This window comes from Nipponia nippon, unplaced genomic scaffold, assembly GCF_047370975.1.
Source record: "Nipponia nippon isolate SJK-2023a ecotype South Korea unplaced genomic scaffold, ASM4737097v1 scaffold_6, whole genome shotgun sequence".
In the NCBI taxonomy this organism is placed as follows: Eukaryota; Metazoa; Chordata; class Aves; order Pelecaniformes; family Threskiornithidae; genus Nipponia; species Nipponia nippon.
In genome coordinates, this window is record NW_028262380.1 from 51,650,887 (window position 1) to 51,676,402 (window position 25,516).

Genomic DNA, 25,516 nt, shown 5'->3' on the forward strand with positions numbered 1-25,516 from the left:
AAGAATATGTTATGAAAACAGAGTCTTCATCTAATTAAGCGTAAGCACTCAGGAATCTCTGACATTTAGCCTACTTAATAGCATTTCTTTCATTTTTGTCCTTTAAAGCAGGTCTGCTGCTGGCATTTATATAAGGTTCATTTGTTCTTTTAGTTGGTTTGTTAATTGCTTATGAAGCTCCATATTTAAAGAGTGTCAAGGTAATAAAGTGATATGTACCCTATAAAAATCAATAATTACCAAAGTAGACAGTCATCTTCCTCCCAGGTTCTCCTGCTTACTAGCACTGGGCTACAGTGCTCTTAATTTGGGGTCTGTATTGTTGCCTTTTATAAGGCAAAAATCAATAATCATGATTAGTTATTTTATGGTAGCCTATGTGGAAATGAGGAAATTGAGAGCAGCTGTGTGGTTTGCCCAGGTTCATATCTGAAATCTGGCAGTTTTGCATGTTTTCAACTTGCGATGAAACCGTTAGACCACTTTACCTCTCTCTGGGGACATGCATGGAGACGATGCACTGATCGCACAGAAATAGAAGTTTTGCTGTTGACATCAGCGGGTCAGAATTTCTCTCATGCTGCTTGGATTTTCTTCTACCTTGCTTGTCTCTAAAGAGTTTTTATGTTGACTGGCAGGAAGGATATATGCATAGCCAGAAGTTTATTGGAATAAAGGGCAGCTGCTAGCAGCTACATTATGAAGAGGAGAAAGCAGAAGGCGAAGCTGAAAGCCAAATGACTTAGATCAGGGCCACAATTTACTGCCTCTATTCATGCATAAGTATTTCTTGTTTTTTGAAGACTGCCTCAAAAAGTATTTTGCTAGCATTGAATGAGTAGAATTATTTTTTTTATTTGCTAGTAAATATGTGTCCTGAATAGAGGAGAACCATAACTATATTCTTGTTACTGAGAAAGTATCGTTTTAGGAAAGGGATTAAGCTCTTTCTTTGCTCTTCTTAGTAGGCCGTATCTCAGTGGGAATTTCGGAGTCTTAACTTACTGGCCCATGGTTCTCAGAACAAGTAAAAATGAACATTTTTTTCAGCTCTTTCAAGTAAGTGCAGATGAAGGAAAACAAAATACAGAATTTGAGATGTAGTCTGACAGTAGGGTTTTACATGACATTATGAAGATGGCCACTTTCTTTACTACTTCTTTTTATCTCATTTTTAGATAGGATTTTTTGGTGCTTTGCTATTCTCTGGTTACTGTAACTTTAGTTATTACACTACCATCTAGTAATACAGTGTTTATACAATAGAAAAATAACTTCAATAGTGTTAAAATTTTGTATTTCTTTAATGCAGAAGAGAGCTAATCCCTTAGGGTCTCATTTCTAAAGGAAAACTAAACTCTGAGGGGGGGGAAAAAGTGAAGATTCTGACTATTCTGTTACTTAAATCATACATTTTAAAAATCATCTTTTCCATAATAATTTGTGAGAGATCCTGAGAGATCCACCCTTAAAACTACAAAATACTTTGTTTCTGAAAATGTTTCTACAGCCTTTAATTCTTGCTGGTGCCAAGGATATCATAGAGGTTGCAGCTTAATGATTCTTGCTGGGGAACAGAAGGGGGGACTTAGCCTCCTCCGGCTAGTCTGGGCTTCAGCACTCCTATGGCTTCCATGAAGTCATGGGGACAAACTGTAATGCTTCTCATTGGGTTTATGGCTCTGGCCTCACCTTTGACTATGACCCTAGTTAGAGGAATTGAGTCTTCTGAAATTCTTTGCCTACCCATAGAGAACTTTTGTCCTGCAAGTTCACAGAAGAACACCGAGTCTCTTAAACAGAATAAAATTGCTATTGTTGCTATTATTTTGTGGAACGTGCAATGTTCGATGAGCTCTTTCAGAAGACATTGGATCACGCTTTTTCCCCTTAGTAGCTGCATTTTTAATCAGCAATTTTGGTACTTGAGATTGGGGCTATGATTATATCTTGCATGGACAAGTTCAATTTGTTGGGAACAGAACATTCCCCGCTGTTCTTTGTGACAGTTTGCCTAATATAGAATAAAAACTGTTAAAAAATATCCCCAAACTTATGATTTTGAAAGCTCTAGTTCCCAGCTCCACAAATAATTTACCATCAATTACATTTAAAATGATCATCAGTTGGAAATAGGAAATGGAACTACTTCTGTGACAGACTGATTGAAATGTTTATCCTAATAACCACTTCATGCCTATAATATATCTGCATCAGTCCATAAACTCCATTTGCGCTGTCCTGAAAAACAGTTCCTTAGCGTAGTTATGAAAGGAAAAAATCACTTTGTGCAGTGAACTCTTACCGTCATTTAGATAATTGTGTTTGATAGTTATATTTGTGTATTGGATGTGATATGGTGCCCATCTAGTTTTAGATTACTGTCTCTGGGAGGGATATAAGGAAAAAGGAGAGATAGATGTTCTTTTACTGAAAATTTTTACTCTTAATTGATTATTTCATTTGTTTTAGAAGGCTGTTCCCTTTATTAACCTTTCCATAAAGGAAAAACATATTTTGCAATCTCTTATTATCAGAAAATGCATATTACGAATATGCCACTGTGATTTTTAAATACTCTTACAGTGTAGTTTTCTTTTCATGGCAGTCAATTCATCATTATATTGCAATAACAGAGCGTTTTACCTCCTGACGATTAGTGCTATAGCTAAATGTTCAAGGTCACTCTGTCTTGGATGGATTTTATTTTTACATATATAGAATTTTCATTTAGCTAGCCCTTGATCAAGCAGCCTTCTTTTTCTTTTCCCTTTCATTTCTTTGATAAAACTTGCCCAGGGATTCATTAAATCTTAATTCACAATACAAATCTTAACTCTGCTCATTCCCTGAAGTGTAGCGCGTCGTTGATTCTTTGTAGATCTGTCCTTTTGTGAACTAATTGCATATCTTCTACCTCCTTTAATTCTTATGCTAGCCTGGGCATTTCCAGAGAGCATGATTCATAATTGTCCCCCTGAAAGACTAACATGCTCAAAAGGATGAGAAAGAAACAGTATAATTGACTTTCTGGTTTGTTTTAAGACATACTCTATCGTGTAAAAGCTGTATGCAGCCTGTGCAGTGTGTTAAGCCTATTACCTAGAGGTCCAGCCCAGGAAAAAATTTAAGAATATGCTTAATCACTTAATTTTCAAAGCATGAGTAGTTTTATCAATGTCAATGAGATTATCAGTGCTTAAAAGCAAGTGGGCTTATGGCCTGCACCGGTGTGAAGGTTCTGAAAGCATGTCCCTTCTTTTATGACGAAAAACAATCTCATAAATACAGTTATTTTAAAAACTACTGGAAAACTTGAGTCGAAGGAGTTCTGGCATTTCAAGCATACTTGGTTTCCTACCTGATATAGAAGTACAGGAAGAAGGCCTTCTATGAAAAGCTGATCATGAACTAGAATTACAGTCTAGAGGATTCTGTTTGCTCTGTAATAACAAATAGGATGTTTTGGTTTGGTTTATTTTTTTAGGTTGGTTGGTTTTTAATCTACGTGGTTTTTTGGTTCATAGAAGTCCTAGGAAGTGGCATCAGGATGAAAAGCCAGTTCTGCAGAAGCCAAAATAAATCAGGGAAAAAAAAAAAAAAAAAAAAAAGATAAACTCATGCTGTTTAATGGAGCCATTAAGGCTTCTCTTCACTCTTGACAAAATTTTGCATTCCTTTCAATGGTAAGATTTCTGATAACTTCTGCATCTTATGTGCCTTAATAAGGTTGAAGCATATAAAGGAAGTATATTTTATTTTTAAGCATTCAGAGTGTGGGTGTAATTAATAATGCTGCAACAGCCTTTATCACAAACTTTGTTCTCTCAAAAATATATTTCTCACTGAGACATCACCTTTCAAAGGTGAAGTGAAAGTGAATTGCTTAATGAAATAGTAATTTTTAGATAAGTCCCTCTATCCAAAGATGTCCCTTTGGAGTTCAGGAATAATAACTGGGCAAGGACCGTGATTTTATATAAATTACTGAAGTTAAAATGTTATTGAAGCTCTGAAGCACAATACACTAGTATTTAACTTAGAGGACACTTTTTATAAAAAGTTAATTAGGTCATTTGCAAAAATAGAGTATTAAAACACCACTGGTTTTTCCCACACTTGACTGTCTGCTGTAGTAACAACTGTTTTTTCCATGTCAAATATTTTAATTCAAAGTGCTAAATTATTCTTTTATGTTCTTTTTTCTAAACAACAAAAAGCAGCTTATTTTCGATAAGCTAAAAACCCCCAGAAAAAAGAAAAAAACAACACAAATTGTTTCTTTTGGTCCCAACAGATGGCATAACCAGTTTACAAATGTAAATGCAGTGAGCAGTATACATTACTAAAAGTGTAAATTTGTCTTTACCACTGTTCTACTCCTTTTGTGTTCAAATCGAAAAAACAAGTCAAAACTCTGTTGCGATATAGAAACATTATTTTTGAGCCATGTCTTAAAGTGTTTGTTAAAACTTATCTTTGTGAAACAACAACATCTGTTTGCTGCAGTTGCTGCTGCTGCTGCTGTTTCAAGAAGCGCTGCTGGGCTTGACCATTTGGGAATTTATTACATTTGTTGTGAAACCTGCCTTTCTGATTAACTACTTATGTTCACTCCAATTAGGATCTCTGAGGAGTCTTAAATGGGAATCCTTATGTGTGATTTTAGGCTCTTGCAAGCAGGGAACTAATGTCTGGCTGATCTTCTACAATCTGAATTGCTGACCAATATGAAATGCTCTGCCATTTGTATAATCATTCATTTCACTACAGAGGAGAAAATAGCACACTTTCTTCTCCCTCTTTGAAACCTGTAAGAGCTTGATCGTAGAGTTGCTTTGGGTTTTAGTAGTGTTCTTCCAAAAAAACAAAACAAAAAAAGTTGGGGCACAGCTATTGTATAGGAAATAATATACACCCACATGCTTTTCTCCTCTTTCCTCAGGGGTTGCATGTTGCCCATACTTAATGTGTGTTTAAAAAATTATTTACAAACATCAGTGTGTTATGACCATGTCTTTCCATCGCATTACTCAGATTATTCTAAATTCAGCAAGTATGAGAATGTGCTTAGAGGGGCAATCACAGATAAGTCTATGTAATCAGATAGATCTTATCAAAAAGTGGGCAGAACAAGGTATTATTTTCAAGATAATCTTTGAGAAGTGCTGTAAAGCTATATAATCCCTGCTACGTGGGTGAGGAGCAAGGGTAAATGTTTGAAATACAGAAAATTTAAGTATGTGAAGACCATGGGAATTTACACTCTCATCCACTGCTGCTATCTAAGAATGGAAATAAGCATCAGCTTATTGACTTCAGAGAGTTCCAATGTGTGGCTAGATAGTAGCTGCTATTAGAGGGTGCTAAAAACATACTAGGTGCAACAGAGAGCAAATGTGAGTCCCATTTCCATTCGTGACTGGAACTGGACAGTACGGATGTACTCAAAATTAAATGTAAAAAATACATGTTCAGAGTTCAGAACACATCTAGGGTGAATATGGTCATTTATATCTTGCCTGATCCCACTATTGTTTACTGTAGCACTACTAGATGCTTTTTTTCCTCTGTGAATCAAAGCATTTGCATCTTACAGGTGGTATTTCAATATTGCATTCATTGCACTGCTCTTCATTGTAACTGACTGCCATCTGGAATTTTTCTTGCCTGGGAATCTCTAAGCACAGCATAGTTAATTAGTTTAAGACTTTAGGACACATTCCTTGGACTCCCTTAAAAATAAATAATACTTTGTCGATTTGTATAACTTTTGATAGCAGGAAAAAGAGAACTGGCACTTTCTTCTCTTTCATTATCATGACAAAGGTCAATTAAAAAAAAAACTTTAAAGCAAAGTTTGTTTCAGAGACCTCCAATCCAAATGTATTTATGTTTTATGGCAGGTGTTTCAGCAATTATTCCTAATTGGAAAATTAGATGCCGTTGCTATAGCAGCATCTTTATACACTAATTGGTTTTGGCACATTTTAACTAGCACTACCTCAGCTAGACACAAAGCTATTCAAATGAGACATGTGAAGGTTTGTGTGGAAATGGTGAGCTGGTGCTGCGAGTCAGTACATTAACCTTCCACCTCTGTGGCCCTGAGCACAAACCAAGTTCTCTCTGGGAGCACAAGCAAGACCTTGGTGGCCTCATGCATGTTAGTAAAGCACAAGAAAACAGGAAATTGGTGAAATTCTGAGCTACAGTCCTTCAATTTTCATTCTTCATTTCTATTTTGACTCTATTGGTTTCTGCAGGGTCAACAAACTTGTGCTTTTCCTTTTCAGAGTGCTTTGCAGCTGGCTTGATCTCTTCTCCAATTGCGAATACATTGTTGCTCATATTTGGGTGGGTGATGTGTTTCTTTGCTGATCTCCAAAACCTCTGAACTTGTCTTTCCTTGACATGTCTTGTGCTTTTTCCTTTGGTTCCCACAGTGAATATTTATTGGGGCTTGGGTCATTGAAGTTGAACATCTCCATGTACAACGTAACATTTATTTTCTGGGCAATTTAGGTTTTCCCTTGAGTGTCTCTTTGCATCTGCTTTACAGTAGGATGGAGTTCCACTGACATGCTGCAAACTGGAGGATTTTTATACTTACTCCCTTCTTGAGCTTTGAAAGGTAGAGCTTGCTATGCAAAACTCTTCATTTTTTTTCCTTCTCTACCTGGCCTGGATTTTGTGAAGATTTTGAAGTCCTGGAGGTTAGTAGACTTTGAAAATGGACAGCAGTTTTAAATCTCCTTGCTTCCCCCCCCCCTCTACATTTTAGATGGCCTTCCCATCCACCCTTCTTTCTGTGACTGTAGGTACCATGTGAAGGGGAGAGATGGGTTCCTTAAGAGCAACTCTGGTTCCTTGACTGGTGTTCTCTCTTCACCATCCATCCTCTGCTTTTTGTCTGTTAGAGTCTTTTTGAGTTTCTGAAAAAGAAGTTGAGCTTCTCAAAGCAAGGATCATGTGAAGTACTTCCCTGCTATATGTCTGACTGAGGAAGGCACAGTGGCAATGTGAGTGGGCACTATATACTCTGCTGGAGAAAAAGAATATTCTGGTTTTGCAGGCTTGCTTACATGAGCCACATTGAGAAGTTTCACTCCTGTGTGTTCACAAAGATTTTAAGTTACTCAAAGTACATTTAGAGCTGTGCCTCTTTTCACTGCAAACTAGTTACGTGGTTGTATGTCAAAATACTGATGTGCTGTGTGCCATAAAATTGCTAATAATTTTTCATTCTCAAGTATGATTCTTAGTGGGCAGCGAAATAAACCATTTTGGTCATATGGATTTCACTTCAAAAAAAGCAATTCTACAAAGACAGGCTCTGTATTTGGAGGTGTATCATTTGGGCAGTGGATGATCTGTAAATGAGGATTTGATTTTGAAATGTGACCTTAGTTATTATTAGTCACACCTTGTCATCTTTTGAAGTAGTTTTTGCAGTTATGATTTTTTGTTTCTTTGTTTGTAATAGTTAAACTCTTGTTTTAATGAGATGAGTACTCTGACAAGTATTCAGAGGTACAAGTTCTTTGATGGGAAGACAAACACCTCATTGGTACTGTTGTGAGAAACTTTTGAGTTCTAATGCATAGAGAGTATTCAAAGTTAAAGGAGTTTTGTTTTTTTTTTTTTTTTCTTTGATTTCCCATTTAAATATTTGTTAAATTGGGAGACAGAAAAAAAATGTGCCCTCAGCCCCCAGAGAAGCTGCTGCATGTATACGTCATGCTCCTGGTAATACCTCCTTCTTACTATAGTAGACATTCCTTAAAGGGAGAGGGGACACATTTTGAAAACACGTGTTTGTCATTGTCTTTACAACTATCACTCTAGGACAGTTTTGTCTGTCATCATTAATTCTTGATAGCTGGTTTCCTTTCTTTGACAGGAACATAGCCTCCAGGCTATGTAAAAAAGGGAAAAAAAAAAAAAAAACCACCCCAGAATAATAAGGAAAAGTCAAGGTCACACTCATCAGTGATACAGAAAACAAACAGATGTTACTATCATTTTTGTGGTACTTCTGAAAACTTTGGTATGGTATTAAATCCCATGTGTATGCATGTGACTAACACTTCCCTCACCAAAAGATTCCTTGTAATATCTTGCCTTGTCATACAGGTTTGAATTCTACTGTGTTTAATAACCTCCTTTCCAATGTTACTCTTTTTCCAGACATGATCTCATCTGTTTTGTAGTAGAGCTATATCCATGATTTGGGAAGTTGTGAAGTTTCAGTTAGAAGACTAGACACAGCTGCACAAAGCTGTGTTAGATGTTGCTGTGAATCAGCTCTAATCCAATGAGAATTTCAAAGACCCCCAAACCTAAACCCAAAATATCTTCAGCAGGTTGGAGTTCAAAGTAGAAATGACACCCGCCTTATTTTTAGTCATGTTTGGAGCTGTGTTTATTAGAAGTAATTTCCACATAGTTACTAGAATCATCCATATGCTGTAGCTGAGATCTTCTTGACTTTGGCATTGTTATTGATTCTAATGAAAGAAGTAAACATATAGTCCATCAAATTTCTACCCAGGTTTCTCCATTTCTTCAGTTTCCTCATTTTCATCCCCACCGCTCTGCCTCTAGTTTTTCTCTTGGTTTATGCCTCACTGATGAAGCTACTTAGTAAAATAGATACATATTTTTTTTCCTCATAGCCTACTGTCTACTCAGTAAAAAGTTGGAATTTATTATGGCATGTGCACTCCTAACAAATCTAATTATAGTAATGAATTTTAATGCATCAAGTGGTAAAAAGACTTCTCCATATTGGGACTGCATAAAAATATTAGTTCAGTTGCAGAGTGTGGGAAGGAAGAAATGTTTGAAGCCAAATTAGGTTTTGTTATGCCACACGCCCTTTGTGTGAGGCATGCAGCATTGTATTCTTAGGGAAATATGCATTAACAAGATGTCAGGGTATCTGATAAGGAACAAAGGCAAGGGACTGAGCTGCATTCAGAATGTTTTATGTAGTTACAAGGCATTCACTTGTTTTGAAACCGCTTTGGTATAAGAGGTTGGAAAAAATAGTGTTCGACTGATTATTTCTAGATTAATTTTGAGGAACAGACAGGACTAAATGGAATAGAGAGTGTGTTTCTGGGAGGTGTGCCAGCCCTCACCGCTGAAGAAAGTATAAAATCAAGTAGCAACAGAAATATTCAGGTAGTAATAGCAGCACACAGATTAGTAACAGAGTAATTCCCTGAAGCCATGTATAAGGTTGTGTTGTTTTTTCCAATAAACTCCTTAAACAGCTAAGATGCTATTCAAACACTATGCTAAAAGGCTTCTGTAAAAAAGATGATGGGTAGCCTGTATTACATGTCAAAAAAGGTGAAATACTATATTGCTTAGTTGGGCATAGGTCAGGTTAACTCATAGATACATATATATAAAAAATAATAAATAAATATGTTAAAAAATAAATAGATAGATAGACTACACGAAAACTAAGACAAGAAACAGTTAACAAAGCTAGATCTAATAGCAGACTTCCACGACTGACCATTGGTTCAATAAAGAATCATATTTTATTGTATCAATTCAGAAGCTCAGATGTTGAAAGAAGTGGATCAAACCATGAACACATCAATCAGACTATGGGAATCATTAAAATTTCTGTGGTTTTAATTTACCTGTTGGGGGTTTTTTCATTATTATTTGTAAGGTTCAACTTCTGAGATGCTCTTATCTACCTATTTTGAAAACAAAAAAGAAACATTTTCTTTTGAAGGGAAAAGAATAGACAGGAAAGATAACTGTCTTCAGGAGCTGAGAAATTAAGACATTTGCTACCAGGCAGTTTGAAATTAAATTCTGAGAGCTTGTCACACTGCCTGTAAAATAAAAATCAAAATGAGATGTATCCAGAATCATGTCCCTTTTCTTGTATGGTATGCGTTTTATTTATATTTTAATTTGGTTTTGAAGCAAAGCTGAATCAACAGTCTGAAAAACAGAAGTCTTCTGTTTGAAGGCGATACAAATTAACATAGATCTCAGCAGCCAAATCTTTCTTAAATAACAGTTTGCTTCAGCTCTGGGGCATAAGAGAGCTTGTGTCCAATCAATTTTTGATTTTTCTATTGAGCAAGGACAATAATGTTTTCTCCCCCCGGCTTCCCCCATCCCCACTCCTCTGCAGTAGTGGTTTGTTGTAATATGAGCATTTATCAGTTAGGTGCAGGAGTACTAACAGGGTTTCACAAGGGCCATCAAGCATTGATCTGATGGCAATTGCTTTCATACTGACTGAGATTTTTCTTGATGAAAACTACATCTTCTAATAACCATTCTTTTTTTTCCTTTGACAGTCACCTTTTTTTTGTGTATACTAATGTGATTTCTTTTCTGAGAGATATGTATTTTTCAACTATAATCCTCATTTTCCCAATTGAGCCATTAAGTTGGTTTAATTAAGCAAAAAGTCACCTAAAAAATTCTACTAGTGTTATTTGTGTTATGTTATTCATGTTATCTACTTATGTTATTTGTGGCAGATAAAATTAAAACAAACTAAATAAGAACTTTTTAAAATCTTCTCGTACAGTTTGAGGACTGAGAGTGCTGACTTTGTGTGGACAACTAATATATATAGAGAGAGAGCAAGCTCCATACTGTATTTGAGCTTACACAAGAAGAAAGTACTTTGGGATCTGAAACATTTCCAGTGATGTTTGGTCAGACCTGTAATGTAATCACATCAAAACCTGCAGTGGTAATCGCATTCATGGTGATTTGTACAAACTTCATATTCATCCCTTAAAAATAAGAAAATGAGTTTGTCTTGCTGGGATATTTCAAACAGAGACCATTAGAGGAAATAGTATACAGAACTGTGGAAGTATTTATTTAATGTGGCAAAGCAAATGTTGCAGCTCTGCACTTTCTAAGCATGTGACTAGATTTGCAGTTTGCAGTAGGGAGAAAAGTCCGAATTTCACACATTCATTGTTCATTGGCATATATTTCTTTTTAACATTAATACTGTTTTTTATGAAAGCACAGGAGGGTTTTTTTAGAAATAAATGAGCTCTAGTGGAAATATGAGCTGAAAAGGTAGCAGTAAATGTGTGCTCCAGCATTAGGTTCTGACTCTACAAAATCAAAAAAGTAGAAAATTGGAATGTGAATCCCTAGGCATTCAGTTTAACTTTATACAAACATTCACTGCAGTGCTATATTCTGATCTAGATATAATCATCCAATGGTCTCTGCCCTTCTCTATACTGAATTTTTAATTTAGGGGTGATTAAGTCAGAAGTCATTGTTGACACATGGCTTTGAGCAGGACGGGGAACTAGGTGACCAGCTGAGGTCTCTTCCAAACAGAATGGTGCCGATTCTGCAATAATCAGTCAATAGGATGTGCATACATCTACACTGCATGTATTTTTTGAAGTGTTACTTGTATGTTCCAAACACGCTTTGCATATATATATATATATGAAGACTTGCATAGACAGAAGCAACAGCAGCTAAAAATGGGAAATGAAAAGAATTAATTTCACAAACAGAATCATTTGCCTTTTTGTCTCTCTTTGAATCTAATAAAGATTTTTTTTTTCCTACGGTTGAAGCAGAGAGTAACGTAGGAATAAATAAGACCAGTCTTCAAAAAACACCCCTATGTAGCTGTGTCTCAGAATCACTATGTGTATGCCTGAACAAGATCAGATTCACCCACAGGGGTTGCTTCCAGCCAAATGGTTCACATCAAATGACATCCACCCCACTTGGAAAGTTAACGCACTCTGAGAGGCGACGAGGTACCCATTGCTCTTTAAGCCATCTACAGTCCTGTACTGAATGTAATACCAGCAAAAAGTCTTTTTTCTGACATTAAACAAACTTAAATGGTGCTTCTTTTATTCGTCTGGGACACACTGTGTAAAGTATGTGACAATTTACTGCATAGAAGTCCTCTAATTGTCCTTAAAATATATGCCAAATTGACTTGCTATATAATGCAATGAATTCCTTTTTTTTTGGTGGTTGTTTTTAATGGGATCTTTTATGTGTGCCAAACAACGGCTGAACATCACTTTGCAGAACTGGATATCATAGTTATGAACCAGCTACAAGCAGTCAAAAAGTGGCCATTCTTAAAAATTAGTGCAAGTAAGAGGACCTAAATACATAGTATCAGACTGTCAGCAGAAGGGTGGCTTTTGGCAGGAACAGGGGGCTGATGAGAATGAGAGAAGTGGTGGAAGTTGACTAAGTACTGAGGCTGCCCAGCAGTTCAGTCTGAATTTCCAATGCACAGCCCTTAAAATAGAAATACTTTTACTGAACAGTTAATAAGCTCTAAATGAAAGATGTCATAGGCAAGAGCACCTATGAGGCCTGTAAGACCAAGTTAATGAAAGACTTAAATGAGCAAAGCAGGGTGGCTTTAAAACAACTCATACAAGCTTGAAGGCAGGGATAGCTAAATTCGAGTTCTCTTAAGTCAAGTCCCGTGAGAGGCTAAAGAATCAGACAGGTCATAAAGTGATTAAGAAATTAATGTAACAAATGTAACATAACATTTCTGGTGTGAATGAGATGTCTGCAAATGAGTTAGTATTTTCCTATTTCATGGTTTGTTTGGTTTTTTTTACTATGTTTACAATTTTTTTTTTTAAATGGAAAAAAACAGTATTTCAGCAGATATTGAGGCATGCAGGAATTCACAAATTATAAGAAACTTCTACCTAAGCAATTTGAGCAGATTGTTGTTGCTTGTAAGATAGTTGCGAGGAAGCATCCAATTAACAAATGCAAGCTAGCTATACAGAAACATTAGTTGAATTATCCATTTGAAACAATTATCGTATTCCTATCACATAAGGGATTGTAGGTATCCAGAAAGACTGTTACTGCCTTGTCTGATTGTATCTAGATCCTAATGTAGGATGTATAGTTTGGCCTTACGAGATTGCAATCCAAACTGTGGTGTGAAAGTGTATTTTAGGATCTTTCACTTATATGTGGAAGCAGATTGCTGAAAAGTGCATGTAAATGTTGATTCAGAATTGAAAATGTGCCAAGAGACTGCTAGTAAAATATTTACTGATAACTTTAAGATGGAAATATGTCTTCCTTATTGAGCTATAACTTCAGTTTGGAAGATACTTGGAGGAGGAACATATTTATATTAATATATCTATAGACTATGGAACCGCATTTGCTATTGAGTCTATTTTCTGTAGTAATTTTGTTCATGCCTGGCATAGCTTTCAAAAGGAATGAAAATAAATGTGTGATTGCCATGCTATCATCTTCAATTGCACATAGCTTTAAATATTTTGGAGTTGTATGAAGGCCTTATGGTATTTCAGGCCACCATAGGAACAAAATATTTTTTCTTGTTTCTTGGTTTAAGGTAAAACACATTGCAATCTGAAATCTAATAAAGGAAAAAGACACAAATGATAAGCAGTTTTTCATCAGAGGGATTGTAAAGACGGAATGTTGGCTGTTATTACAATTGGATAATGCTATAAAAGAGATTTAAGTTGTAAACAATTGCTTGTGAAAAGTAGTGGGTTTTTTTGTTTGCTTGGGCTTTTTTAGCATTTTCTAATGCCATTTTCTAAAAGGAATAAGAATTCCTGTTCTGCTTGAGTTTTTCTTTAAAGTCTTGGTTGTCATCTTTATTACTACTTTGACTACAATTTTTCATTTATATTTATGCAGATGATTATTCTTCCAAAGTATCAAACTCTCCACCTCTTTATATTCAAATGATCATTTCTTCAACTTGCCAAAATGAGCCTGAAGGATGGATGAATTCTACATAAGTAGAAATGGTTTCAGCACTTAAAATTTTAAAATTTTAGATGGGAATTTTTAAAAATGAGTAATGGAGTGAAGGCTAAAAGGCAGTATATGAATTTCAAGTAGAAAACAGGGCAGAGCTATCCTAACAAACGCTACTTCATTTCATTGATATACTCAACCGGTGAAGTGCTCTGTGATACAAGTGAAAGTTATTGTATCGGGGATGGTTTCCCATTTTAATATTTGCTCTGTTCATGAAAGTAACTCATTGTGGCCTTACAGGAGAACGTAGTAGTGATCCAGCAAGTTTTTCTGTCTCTGGGCAAACTTATGCGGCAGTGGGGGCATGCCATTGTGTATTGACAAGGAATCATCTTTCAGAACTCGTCAGATCAGTTGAACGCTTCTTATGTGGTAGTAACTAAGACTTCAATATAGCCTGTCACTTAAGACTGTGCTTTTTATTCTTAGTAGTGCTCTGAAATATTCTGTGTGATCAATCTCATTTCTATGATGAGAAAAAGGGATATGTTAGTTTTCAAAGTTCGTATCAAAGAATTATGCCCTTTATCTAGGGAAAATGTCACCTACCATTTGTAGCCTCTTTAAAAATCATAATCTGGGGCTGGGTGGGGCTCGTTTTGGAAGTTGTTGGGTTTTTTTTTTTGTTAATTAGTGCTTTTTTAACCATGTAATAGGTAGGTTGTGCTCTAAGAGAAAAGAGCATTTATTGGAAAAACATTCACTGATGGGTAGTGAGCTCTCATTTTCTTCTGGCATCGATTGCTGTGTTGTCAATACACATCTTTGGAGATTCCTCATAGAAAGTGACACAAAAAGAACAGCAATATTTGTGTAGTTATGCTGCAGAAGGGGTATTCAGTTTAGCTGAATTGATTTGATCATTTCATATATTGTATTATTCAGACTTTCAAGTTGTTCAAGGTGAACCCAGAGGACTTCAGTCACTATATATAGTTAATAACAGGTGAACTCATAACTTGAGTTCAGAGAGATGTAGGAAACGTATGCAATTGCTGAAGCATTTTTACTGAAAGGCTTTGTTTGAACAGCAAACTAATACATACTTGGATGTTTTGTTTCATTAAACAGGTTGCATTATGAACCCTTTTCATTTGGACTTCCTTGCTGCTGTTGTCCCAGAATAGCTACAGTCACAAATGTTTAGGCTGGCTGGCATTTGTGGTTGATACTTCAAAAAATTGACAGTAACTGAATTTGTTCTATGTGAGAAATAAAATAGATGTGGGAACTAAATGCCAGATTCCCTTGCTGAGTTCATTGGAGCTTCCAGTCAACACTTAACTGTGACTTCTGACAGAAACTATGTCGTACTCTCACCTTGACAAGATTAAAAATTTATAGTGTTTTCAAAAAGAACTGAGTTTTGTAATGTTCTGATTGCATTTCTGGAAGCTAAGTGAAAAGAAATTATAAATGACTGACTGAAGGAATGTAAACAGAACAGTGTATCTGATTGTCTGGTGTGTAAAATCCACATTCACTTTAGGGATGTCTTGGGTAATCAAACATTCCTGCATTGACAATGAGGGAATGCTGAGGATATGTTATATGGAGGCAGAAGACATAAAATAAAAGCCTCTCTTATTTTTTCCTTGTGAGGAACAGAGACTGTAGCACTGAATTGCATGGCACAGGAATGTATAGAAATACTAGTCTTTGCCCTGCTTTCAAAGGGAATATATCTCCTAGGGAATCTATCGTAAGCATGAGTTAACTAGCTGATTAGTGCTTAGTTCAGCATCTGATGCTATGGTAATATTAAATAAATTAATATGGTTGCACAGAGCACATAAGCCTCTTTTTTTTTTTTTTTTTTTTTTTTTTAAATTCCAAAATGTGTGTGAATATGCCTTGCATTTACAGATAGAAGATGCTGACTGGTGTAGCAGTTCAATCCCAGAGGATGAGTGCAGGCCCTCCCAGGCCAAGCAGGCCAGCAAGCACTTTGGATTGAAATCTCAATACTGTTCTTGTGTGCCACAGGATATAAGAAATAAGCAGGAATCAAGACCCAAGTAGGCGTGTTTTCTTGTCATACTGTGTTCATGTGCAAACCACTCCTAAAAAGTGTATTTCCCTCATCGGTCCACTGAATAGGCCAAGTGTTACAAATGAGGTATCCTGACAGCTTCACTTTTAGAGGGTTCCAGATCTTGATGGATTCTTTCTCGACTCCTTAGCTCTGACTTTTCAGGTATTGACGACTGTTTTCTCCTCACCTGTATATTCAAAGGTGAAATGTGGGGGCTGTCCATTTTTAGACCTTCCCTCCAGAAAGGTCTCTGATCACAAACAGCAACTTTTTTTTTTTTTTTTTTTTCCAGTTTCTTTACACTGGCACATTAATTGGCTGATGAGGAAGTGTGACTTACTGTGCTCAATGGACTATTTTGGTATTTGTTGGAAGCACAATGTATGTAATAATATCAAGAATGTAATTTTTAAAATTTATTCTATGTTAAACGAATTAGCAGAAAGAGATTTATTTGTGTGTTAAGTCAAAAAGATCTTTAGAACTAATTGAAGTGGAAAAGGAAAAGGTAAAAAATACAATCATCGTGAAAACTCTTTTCCTGCTTCTCATCAGTAACAGTATGGACTTGTTGGCATTTTAGCATTAAAAAATAAAGTGACATTGAGCTGATATAGGCAGAGTGATCAACGAAAAAAAAATGTTGGCACAGTGATCCCAAGATGTTGAATCTGCACCTCAGTTCTGTACATTTACATAATAAAGGTTTTAGAAGATGCCATCGTTAGCATGTTTTATGTACCCTCTAAAAGAACTTCAAAGCATTTTAAATTGAGTTACATACATTTAAAACGTATAGAAATGCTTAACATACATCAGTGTCCTATGGTAAGCCTAATACCTATGACAGTATTTAAAGATGAATCCAAATTCAAACTTTGCTGTATACTAAGAGCAATATTTTGAGAGATGCTATTCTGTAAGTGATCTCTTAGTTAAAATTATGCAGCAAAAAGGTAGGGAAGGGTTAGCCACTTAAAGGCTTCAGATGAGAGTGCTAACTTTTATAAATCATTAACTTAGTAACTACAAGATAACTAGTAATTTACAATGCCTGTACATAATTAATAGCATTATCTTATCCCAGTGTAAGGCTCTACATTTCTAGGAATCACAGGGCACTTGGAAAAATTAATACAGAATTTACCACTGCAGCTATCATGGAAGCCTAGACACATTTAGGATTAAGTGTTATACCACACAGAGAAGACAGGAAAAAAAAGCTATATGTGATTAAAACTGTGGAACTACTAAGAGTTCCAGCAGAGCCAGGATTTTCCATGGACAGTGTCTGAAACTTGTCTTAGTTTTGAAAAAGACTCCTTATCATTGTGCCAGATGATACTGAAGGATAACATTTATTTCTGGAGTATGAGGGGAAAAAAGGAAAAGAAAGCCTGGTTAAAAGATAAAGATATATATTCTCCCCCCCCCCCCCCCCCCCCCGGAAGGCCATTCACTTTGGAAATCAGAAATGTGAAAAAGTAATGCAGTCAAATTCATTGGCATCTTGCTTTTCAAAGGAGTATTATGTCATTAGAAATACATTACTTAATTGGTGTCAATAGTGATAATAGTAACTAACAATGAATAATTAAATTCCCAGTTCTTTGGTTGATGGATTTGTGTAAGTTGAGGCTGTTTAAATTTTTTTTTCTTTTTTTATTCATGAGGGGGAAAAAATGTAGATGCTACACATTCAAAGCGTGGGGAAAAAAGTACTTTTGGCTAAATAAGCAAGCAATCAGATAACCGTTGTCAGACCAATTTACTTTGTGCTTTTTTTCATATATGGTTTCACAAATCAATTCAATGTCTTTAAATGATGAATTGAAAACTTACTTTTAGGAGATACCTTAATATAAGGTACCACTGTGTCCCTCAGCTTTCTAGTAAAGCTGCCTTTAAGCAAAGCAGAATAGTATGTAGTTGGCAGAATGGGGAGGCTTTGGTATTGCCCTTTTGTAATGTTTATTCTTCAATACTTCTAGATTTGTCTTAGACGAATACATGTCGTCTTAGTATTTCAAACAACTGTATTTTGTTTGCAAAAGACTTAAAGAAGCACTGGAAATAATTGATAAAGCCTTAGTAGTTACTGAAGAACTGGTTTAAGTGTCAAATGTATGATTAGATTTGGTATCCAGACCAACTTGTCCTCTGGTTACTTTGAGAAGTCAGCCGGAGATAAAGGTGGACTTTGGCAGTGCTGAAGTAACTCCACAAATAACTGTGGGCTTGGGGGACAGTGCACTTGCAGGGCACTGCCTGCCCTGGAGGAAAGGGCTTTGAGCATGCTGCCTGCTTGCACTGTTTTGCTGGTAAATAGGAGAGCTTACTGCCTTTTCCTGGCAGCATATGCAACCTTGGAAACAAGGGAGGCAGCTAGTGTATTTTTGCTGCCTGAACACAAGTTAGCCCCATCTTGCCCCCTTGGCTACTTGTTGCGGTGGCTGTGACCTCTTACTACAGTTGCAGGAAGGAGTTAGTCTCAGAGTGACAAGCTTGGGGCGTAGTGAGACAAATGGCTTCTGCAGAGCTACCCAGCGCTGCATGTGGCCACAGCATAGCAAGCTGTGGTCTCAGTGGCACAGCCATGGCATCTGAAGTGATGAATAATCCTAATTATTCTGGTTTCCTTTAAATAAAGTGGTATTGGAGCAGTGGTGTAAAGATGGTTTCTCTGTGGGGCTTTCTAGATATGCATATATATGCTTCGCTCTTCCTAGGTAAAGGAAAACAGAATTTTCCAAGACCTAAAAAAGAAAATGATCTCGCAGAACGGATGCCTAGCACTATCTAAATGCCTGGTAAATCAGTTCCCAGCCTTGAATTCAAAAAGATGGTGGAAGTCAAAATGACTTCAAAGGAAGTCAAGCTCCACACGAGTCTCAAGTTTCAGGTGTTTGACTTTTTTTTTTTTATGGCAGTAAGTGCAATCTAAATATTACTGTAATTAGTTATCCTTGACTACCCAGTCCAAATGATCAGCGTGCCCTTTTACATTGGGAAGGGGGATGCAGTTGGGGACATAAACTTGAAGCAAAGCTCGAGTGATCTAGATTCAGAATGAGACAACATAGTCTGTTTTAACACTGCTTTTCAAATTTTATACACTAGAGTTTCTCTTTACCTAGTCATCCTCTTAATCTCTGTTAGTTTGGTTTTTTGGGTTTGGCTTTTTTTTGGGGGGGGGTGGGGTGGAACAGAGTAGGGATAGGGGATCGCGTCAGGAAGAGGCTTGCCTACAGGTCCCAGCTGGTATGACTTGCTTGGCATTTGATTTGTATTTACTTTACATGCACAGTTGGTATTTCAGAGATGTGTGGTGATTGCTGGCATAATACAAAAAAGATGAAGCCACTCTATCTACTGAAAGAGCGTACTGCATACTTGATCCAGGATTTAATAAAGCTGCTTCCTATTAGCTGTCATCCAACTGACCCAGTGAGGACTTGTTAGAGAGAAGATGAGGAGGAAGTGGCAGGAACCAAACTGTACTGTGCTTGCTCTCCTTCCTGCCTGTTTGAAATGTACTTTGCCTTCAAACAGTGACAGTATCAGCTAAGACATTGGTGTAATTGAGCCTTCTTATTTTTGTAAAGCAATTCATTTTAATATATACTCTGTACATTGTCCTTTCCATCAAATTTAATTTCTGACAAGTGTGAGCATGCCTGTCTTATGCTCATACTTTTTTTTTTTCTGTCTTTCTCTCTTTCTCTCTCTCTTTTCTCTCTCTTTTTGGTTCATTGTGTCCACTGATGGGTGGATTACTCATCGAATGTTCCCCACTATAATTTATGTTTATCTGAAAATAGGAACTGCAGTTCTTCAGTAATAACAAGCTCCTCTATCTAAACAGTCTCTATTTCATTTCACTGCCTTCATTTTCTTCATGTCTTGTCATTTTTTTCATTTGCTGCTGCTGTTAATCTGACATCCTTTGCTCCAAAAAAAAAAAAAAAATGTGTTTTATTTACAGGGCACAGCATTTGGAAGTGCTCCTGTACCTTCTCGCAGGCAATTATGTGAGTCTCTTAAATTCCGCTCTGTGTTGTAAAGATGACTGTGTTCATGTGCTGTAGCATGGCATGCCAATATAGAGTTAATGCCCTGAGGTCAATATTCAACCGCTGGTGTTGTATATTGCCTGTAATGTGTTTGTAGCTAATGGCTTCTATAGACCCCTTCTTTATTTCTTTGTTGTGTTTTGTTCAACACATCATAAATTGGGGCTGCGCTGTGCACTATAGAGTTGCAAGAAGGGAAGAAAATACCATAATGACTCAAAGTCTGGAGGGGAATAAGAATAATATCCTCAGATCATGTGTTCAACATATTAATGAGTAGCATTGTTAAAACTAAAGAATCTTTCTTTCCTATTTTTCAAATTAATCTCTCCATTGTGCAAATAAAAAAGAATCTGGATCTCAGAAAATTAAGAAATGGAAAATCAAACAATATGGTGTAAGGCAGAAGTTACTGAGACCAGCTGTATTTCTTATAAGACTTTCCTTCTAATTAATTTGAAGAACAAATCCATCCCCTGAGTTGGGGAGGAAAGGGAACTTTTATAGAGGGATCTCATTCATTTTTTTTCCTTAAATCCATTGGAAATATTGACAATAGATAATATTTCTTTTAAATTTAAAAAAAAATTCCCTGTTGTCCACCCACAACCAAAGAAATCACAAACATAGTGTGCTGTATATGTTTTTAAAAAAGAAGAGAAAGGCTTACATTCTAATTTAAGATGATCTCTCTGCTGCTTTAACAGTGTGTGCGTGTGAGTGTGTATATTGAATACATAGATTCTCAGAATACCATCAGACTTTGAGATGAGGACTTTCTTACGTTCCTTGAGTCTATTTCTGTCTCTCTCCTCCTACCTTGAGTTAAATGTCCATCCTAAAGACATTGGTGTCTTCCATATGCATATAATAAGCTACAGCCATGCACTGCATTATTATAATTACTATGCACTGCATCACACCGCTGAATGTCAAATAGATTCATCATAAAATAACATTACAGGCTTATTCATAAAATACAGTGCAGTTCGAACGATGCTTCATTGTTGGCAGTCTTGAAACGTGTTGCTTGCCTAAATTCACCAATGCTGCTCTTGTGTATTCATAGGAAAACATACAGCATTTGTCTGAGTGTGGGTCTTGCAAAAGTAAAAAAAAAATTGATCTGTATATGACTGTCCTTTCTTTTGTGCAATTATCTAAGATGTTCCTATTCTACTGGGTGTATCTAAGGGGAGGAAAAAATATCAAGATGAAACACTGTTCATGAAATATAATTGTGCTCCTATTATTGTTATTTAAGGTATGGTGGAACAAATTAATATTCTCATTGAATCCTTCAGAAAAACAATGCTGAAGTTATTATTTTTATCCTGCACATACAACACTTAGCAGTTTGCTAAAATGAAAATTCAAATTGCTGTCTAGCTTACTTTCATTTAAGTTAATCCTGCCGCTGGTCTACGTGATTAATAAAATCAATGAAGACTTTGGAAGCACACCGACATGATAACGTGCTTTAACATGCTTAGTTATAAATAATCAAAAGTGTGCACTGTTGATAGCTTCCTTCCTTGTATGGAGTCTGTGTTTGAGATGAATGATGAAGTGTCACATAATGAAGTATCTAGGATTTGAACATAAGGGAAGGCATGGGAAGGGCAGAAGAAAGTTCGTGTACCTAAACGAAGATGCAAACTGTGAAGTAAACAGAGGTTGTGGTGGATGAATAAGTTGGAAGAACTGGTCAGAATCTCTATGATTAGCTGATGAAATAATGGTAAAACTAACATCACTGAAATAGTGAGATGGCAACTGCATATATAGAATGTGTCAGTGGCTTGACTGCGAAGCAAAAGAAACACATAAATCAAGGAATCTGTAACATCGGCGGGGGGGAAGGGAAAAAATATTTCAGTCGGCGATTTTCTGCTTATATGTGCACTGGGAGGAAAGATTATACGGAACTATGAATATGTTGTGGCAAAGTCCTTCTAACAGGAAACTAAAATTAGAGCTTGAACTTCCTAAGCTTGTCTTCTAGTCATTGGTGGTAACTTTTCTGGTCCTTGCAAAGCATTGAATGTTATTATTGTTCACGTACAAAAATGGGAAATGAGTATGTCTGGGAATCCAGAGTAGGAATACTACTGGACAGATGCTGTGTCCTATCACGTAGAAACTCAAAGGTAGGCTATGTTTTCTTCCTTTGGTGATCCTGCCATAACTCCACCACAGTAGAACAGGCAAGATTAATTTGATCTGAGTTCACGCGAGATGCTTTAGGCTACTGGTGGCTTGTGGCTGCTTTACCTCCAGAGTGAGCAGGGTAGGCTCAGTGGTGGTGTTGAGAGTCACTGGGAAGTCATACACTGCTGAGCATCCGAAGATGTCATAGGCATCGTGTGGCATCTGTGCCAATGCTATGTTATGACATTTCCTCTTGTAGACCAGGGTCCAGAGAAGCTGCTGATGAAATTTGGTGAAGTAATGAGTGGTTGAAACTAAGATGCTGCTTATATAACATTTTAAAATAACAGGTTTCTACGGATGGGGCATTTTAACACTCTGGCTATAAACTATGAGACACTAAGTACAAGGATAACTAAAAAATTCCAGTATGGGAATTAAGACTGCTTTCCACAAGATGAAAACTTGCCTTTTGAAATGGCATAGGTTGTGACTTCGTTTCTGTTTTACAATGAAGACACCAACAGAAGTGGAAATAAAGGAACATACAATCCAAACTGACCATAAAGATGAGATTATCTGTAATTAGCAACAAGATAACATGCAAAGACAGAGGACAAACTGAATGGGGAATCCAAGGTGAATATAGATGTCTTCAGAAGTCCATTATGATAGCTATATGACCCAGCTTTGTTCGTTGGAGTACTGCTGACCTAAAAGCAAAATACAGATGTACAAAATACAGTTATGAGTAAATAAAATGTTGTATTGAAACAAAATGCAGCTCCAGATTTTTGGGCAGAATTGCAGTATAGTTGCCTTAGGGGGAGAAGAGCCGTCATATTTTCTCCTGTCGCTTATCCATTACATGGAGCAGAAGCAGAAATACACAGTGAAACTGGTATACTGTGCAGTTTAAACTGCCGGAATATTTTATTTCCATAGCACATGAAGAAGAGTAAAACCCACAATTCTGAAAATAAACATGTTCATTGCAAGATTTCCTTTAAACTGCACTTTTCTCCTGCAAAAATACGTATTAGAGTCAGGGTTTTAAGATTATATCCTCTATTAAATCATTGGATTAAGTTACTAGGCCTTGCACCAGATGACAAAGCTTTAACTTTTTGTACTTTTTATCAAGACTTTCTTCCAAACATTTTCCTTGTTTAACCTGAAATGCTTACCAGTTTTGATTAGCACTACTTAGAAGAAGAAATCAATGAGAAGAAATATCATAGAAAGAGCCTTGCTATAATAGATGTTCCTGAAACACAGTAGAATCTCAACAAAAATCAATACAGTTATGTGGTACCTGACAATCAGCTTTACAGACAGAACAAGTTGGATCAGACACTTGAAATAGCCATATAATATCCAAAGAATTTCATACCATCTAATGATAAGAAAAGTGCTGATATCTAACACAGTTAAACTAATCTTTAGACAGGGGATTTCATATAATGAAGAATTCACTATTAAAAATAAACCAGCCTAACATCAAAATTAAAGGAAGCAAAATCCTTAGTTTGTTGATAAATGGCACTTATAATCTCGCAAGCAAAGTTTAATTTGGGCAAACATAAATAGTTCAGAGTTTTCAATTCAGCTGTAGTGATTTCTGCTGTAATTTATACTTTAAAAAAAATATCTAGAATGGAAATTGCAAGAGTTAAATTCCTAGTGTGGATAGTTCAAGTGATAAAACAATCTTAAAGAAGTACATGCCCACTGTCTAGATATTTCAAAGGAGTTGATGGCTGCTTTGGTCAACGAGAGGGAGAAAACAAGGAAGGTAGATACAGTGCTGAGAAGTTAACTGTTTTCTTGAATCGTGGTGCATTGTGGAGGAAGAAACCTTTTTCATGGGAGTGGCTTTTAATATAGAGAAAAACCTAAGGTGGTAATAGTAAATGTGTAAGTTGCAAATTAAAAGATTTAAAATGTCTTTTTTCAGAATTTTAAAGGAATTTAGAAATGAACAGGCTAACCTACTAACAAAAATAGATTCTCTTAAAAAAAGTACTGGCACTCATTTTCATGTAGAGTTGATCAAAATATATGGAGTCAAGAGATGTAAGTAGTATTTTAGTTGAAATAATGCCTAAAAAAGCTTATTAAAAATACCTGCACGTTTGTAAAGTCCAACCATGGTATTTTCTGCAAAGGTTTATCTATTAGAATTCTATCTATGATAAAAATTGTGAGCATAGGAAAATAAATTGGTGTATTTTGAGCTTTATAAGGAAGTTTTACCCGTGCAGAAGGGTGCAAAACTCTCCCCCCAACCACAGGTCAGATAAAGTGAATTCTCCAGACTGAATATCTGACTAAGAAAATGCTAAATGTCTTAATCTCACACTTGGTCACCAATTGCAGTGGTGGGTCTCAAAGTCTATAGTAAGACTGGTATCAGTTGTTTGACTGGTTTCAGCTTGAAATGATGCAAAAACCTATGTCATCTTTCAGAATGATGACAAAGGTATTTGCATAGTAAAATTTACGATGACAATACTATTCAGGTTAGACAACCTAACGAGGCTTGGGGATTCAGGAGAAATGGAGGGATTTGACTAGCCATGTGCAGCACGATGGCAAATTATTGAGAACAGCAGTGTAAACAATCAGGTGATGAAAAGGTCGAGTGTTACCTTTGAAGATGAAAATATTTTGTGTGTGTCACAGAATATGCAGTTTTAGTCAGCTCTAGAAAAAGGTATGCACGCAGTGTAAGAGAGCTGCACCTTGTGTAAGAGAGTTGCAAAAATAGCTTTGCTTTATTCCTCAATGGTGGAAAGTCTGGAAGAATGCTTAAAGTCTGAAGCTGTTCAGATGTTCTCTTTGCCGTGATTCCTTCCAAACTTGATGGCAACTATACTGCCAAACCTTGGGTGCTGCTGTCACTGTGACCAATACTGATTTATTGGACCACTCTAAGCTGTGCAGATGGGAAATCCCCAAGCTTCATACAAACCTGAGCTATCAAAGGCTGTGTCTGCCTTAATCATAGAATCATTTAAGTTGGAAAAGACCCTTAAGATCATCAAGTCCAACCGTTAACCTAACACTCCCAACTCCACCACTGAACCAGCTTTGTAAGCACCACATCTACCCGTCTTTTAAATACCTCCAGGGATGGAGACTCAACCACTCCCCTGGGCAGCCTGGTCCAATACTTGATAACCCTTTCGGTGAAGAAATTTTTCCTAATATCTAATCTAAACCTTCCCTGGCACAACTTGAGGCCGTTTCCTCTTCTCCTATCGCTTGTTACTTGGCAGAAGAGACCGACCCCCACCTCCCTACAGCCTCCTTTCAGGTAGCTGTAGAGAGCGATAAGGTCTCTCCTGAGCCTCCTTTTCTCCACGGTAAACAACTTCAGTTCCCTCAGCCACTCCTCATAAGACTTGTGCTCTAGACC

General features: G+C 36.6%; 1 protein-coding gene across 4 annotated transcripts in view; it reads left to right on the forward strand.

The window, feature by feature from the left end:
* The window catches only part of CCSER1 (coiled-coil serine rich protein 1), a 711,885-nt gene that overhangs the window by 552,519 nt on the left and 133,850 nt on the right, over positions 1–25,516 (forward strand). Inside the window, exons 9-10 of one of the 4 annotated variants that reach the window (XM_087737610.1) lie at positions 6,700–6,716; positions 19,857–19,902. The exons of 2 other annotated variants lie outside the window; for them this stretch is intronic. In XM_087737610.1, coding sequence (XP_087593736.1) covers positions 6,700–6,716; positions 19,857–19,902 — 63 coding nt within the window. The remainder of the gene's footprint in view (positions 1–6,699; positions 6,717–19,856; positions 19,903–25,516) is intronic. One more of the 4 variants, XM_087737607.1, reaches the window with a different exon arrangement.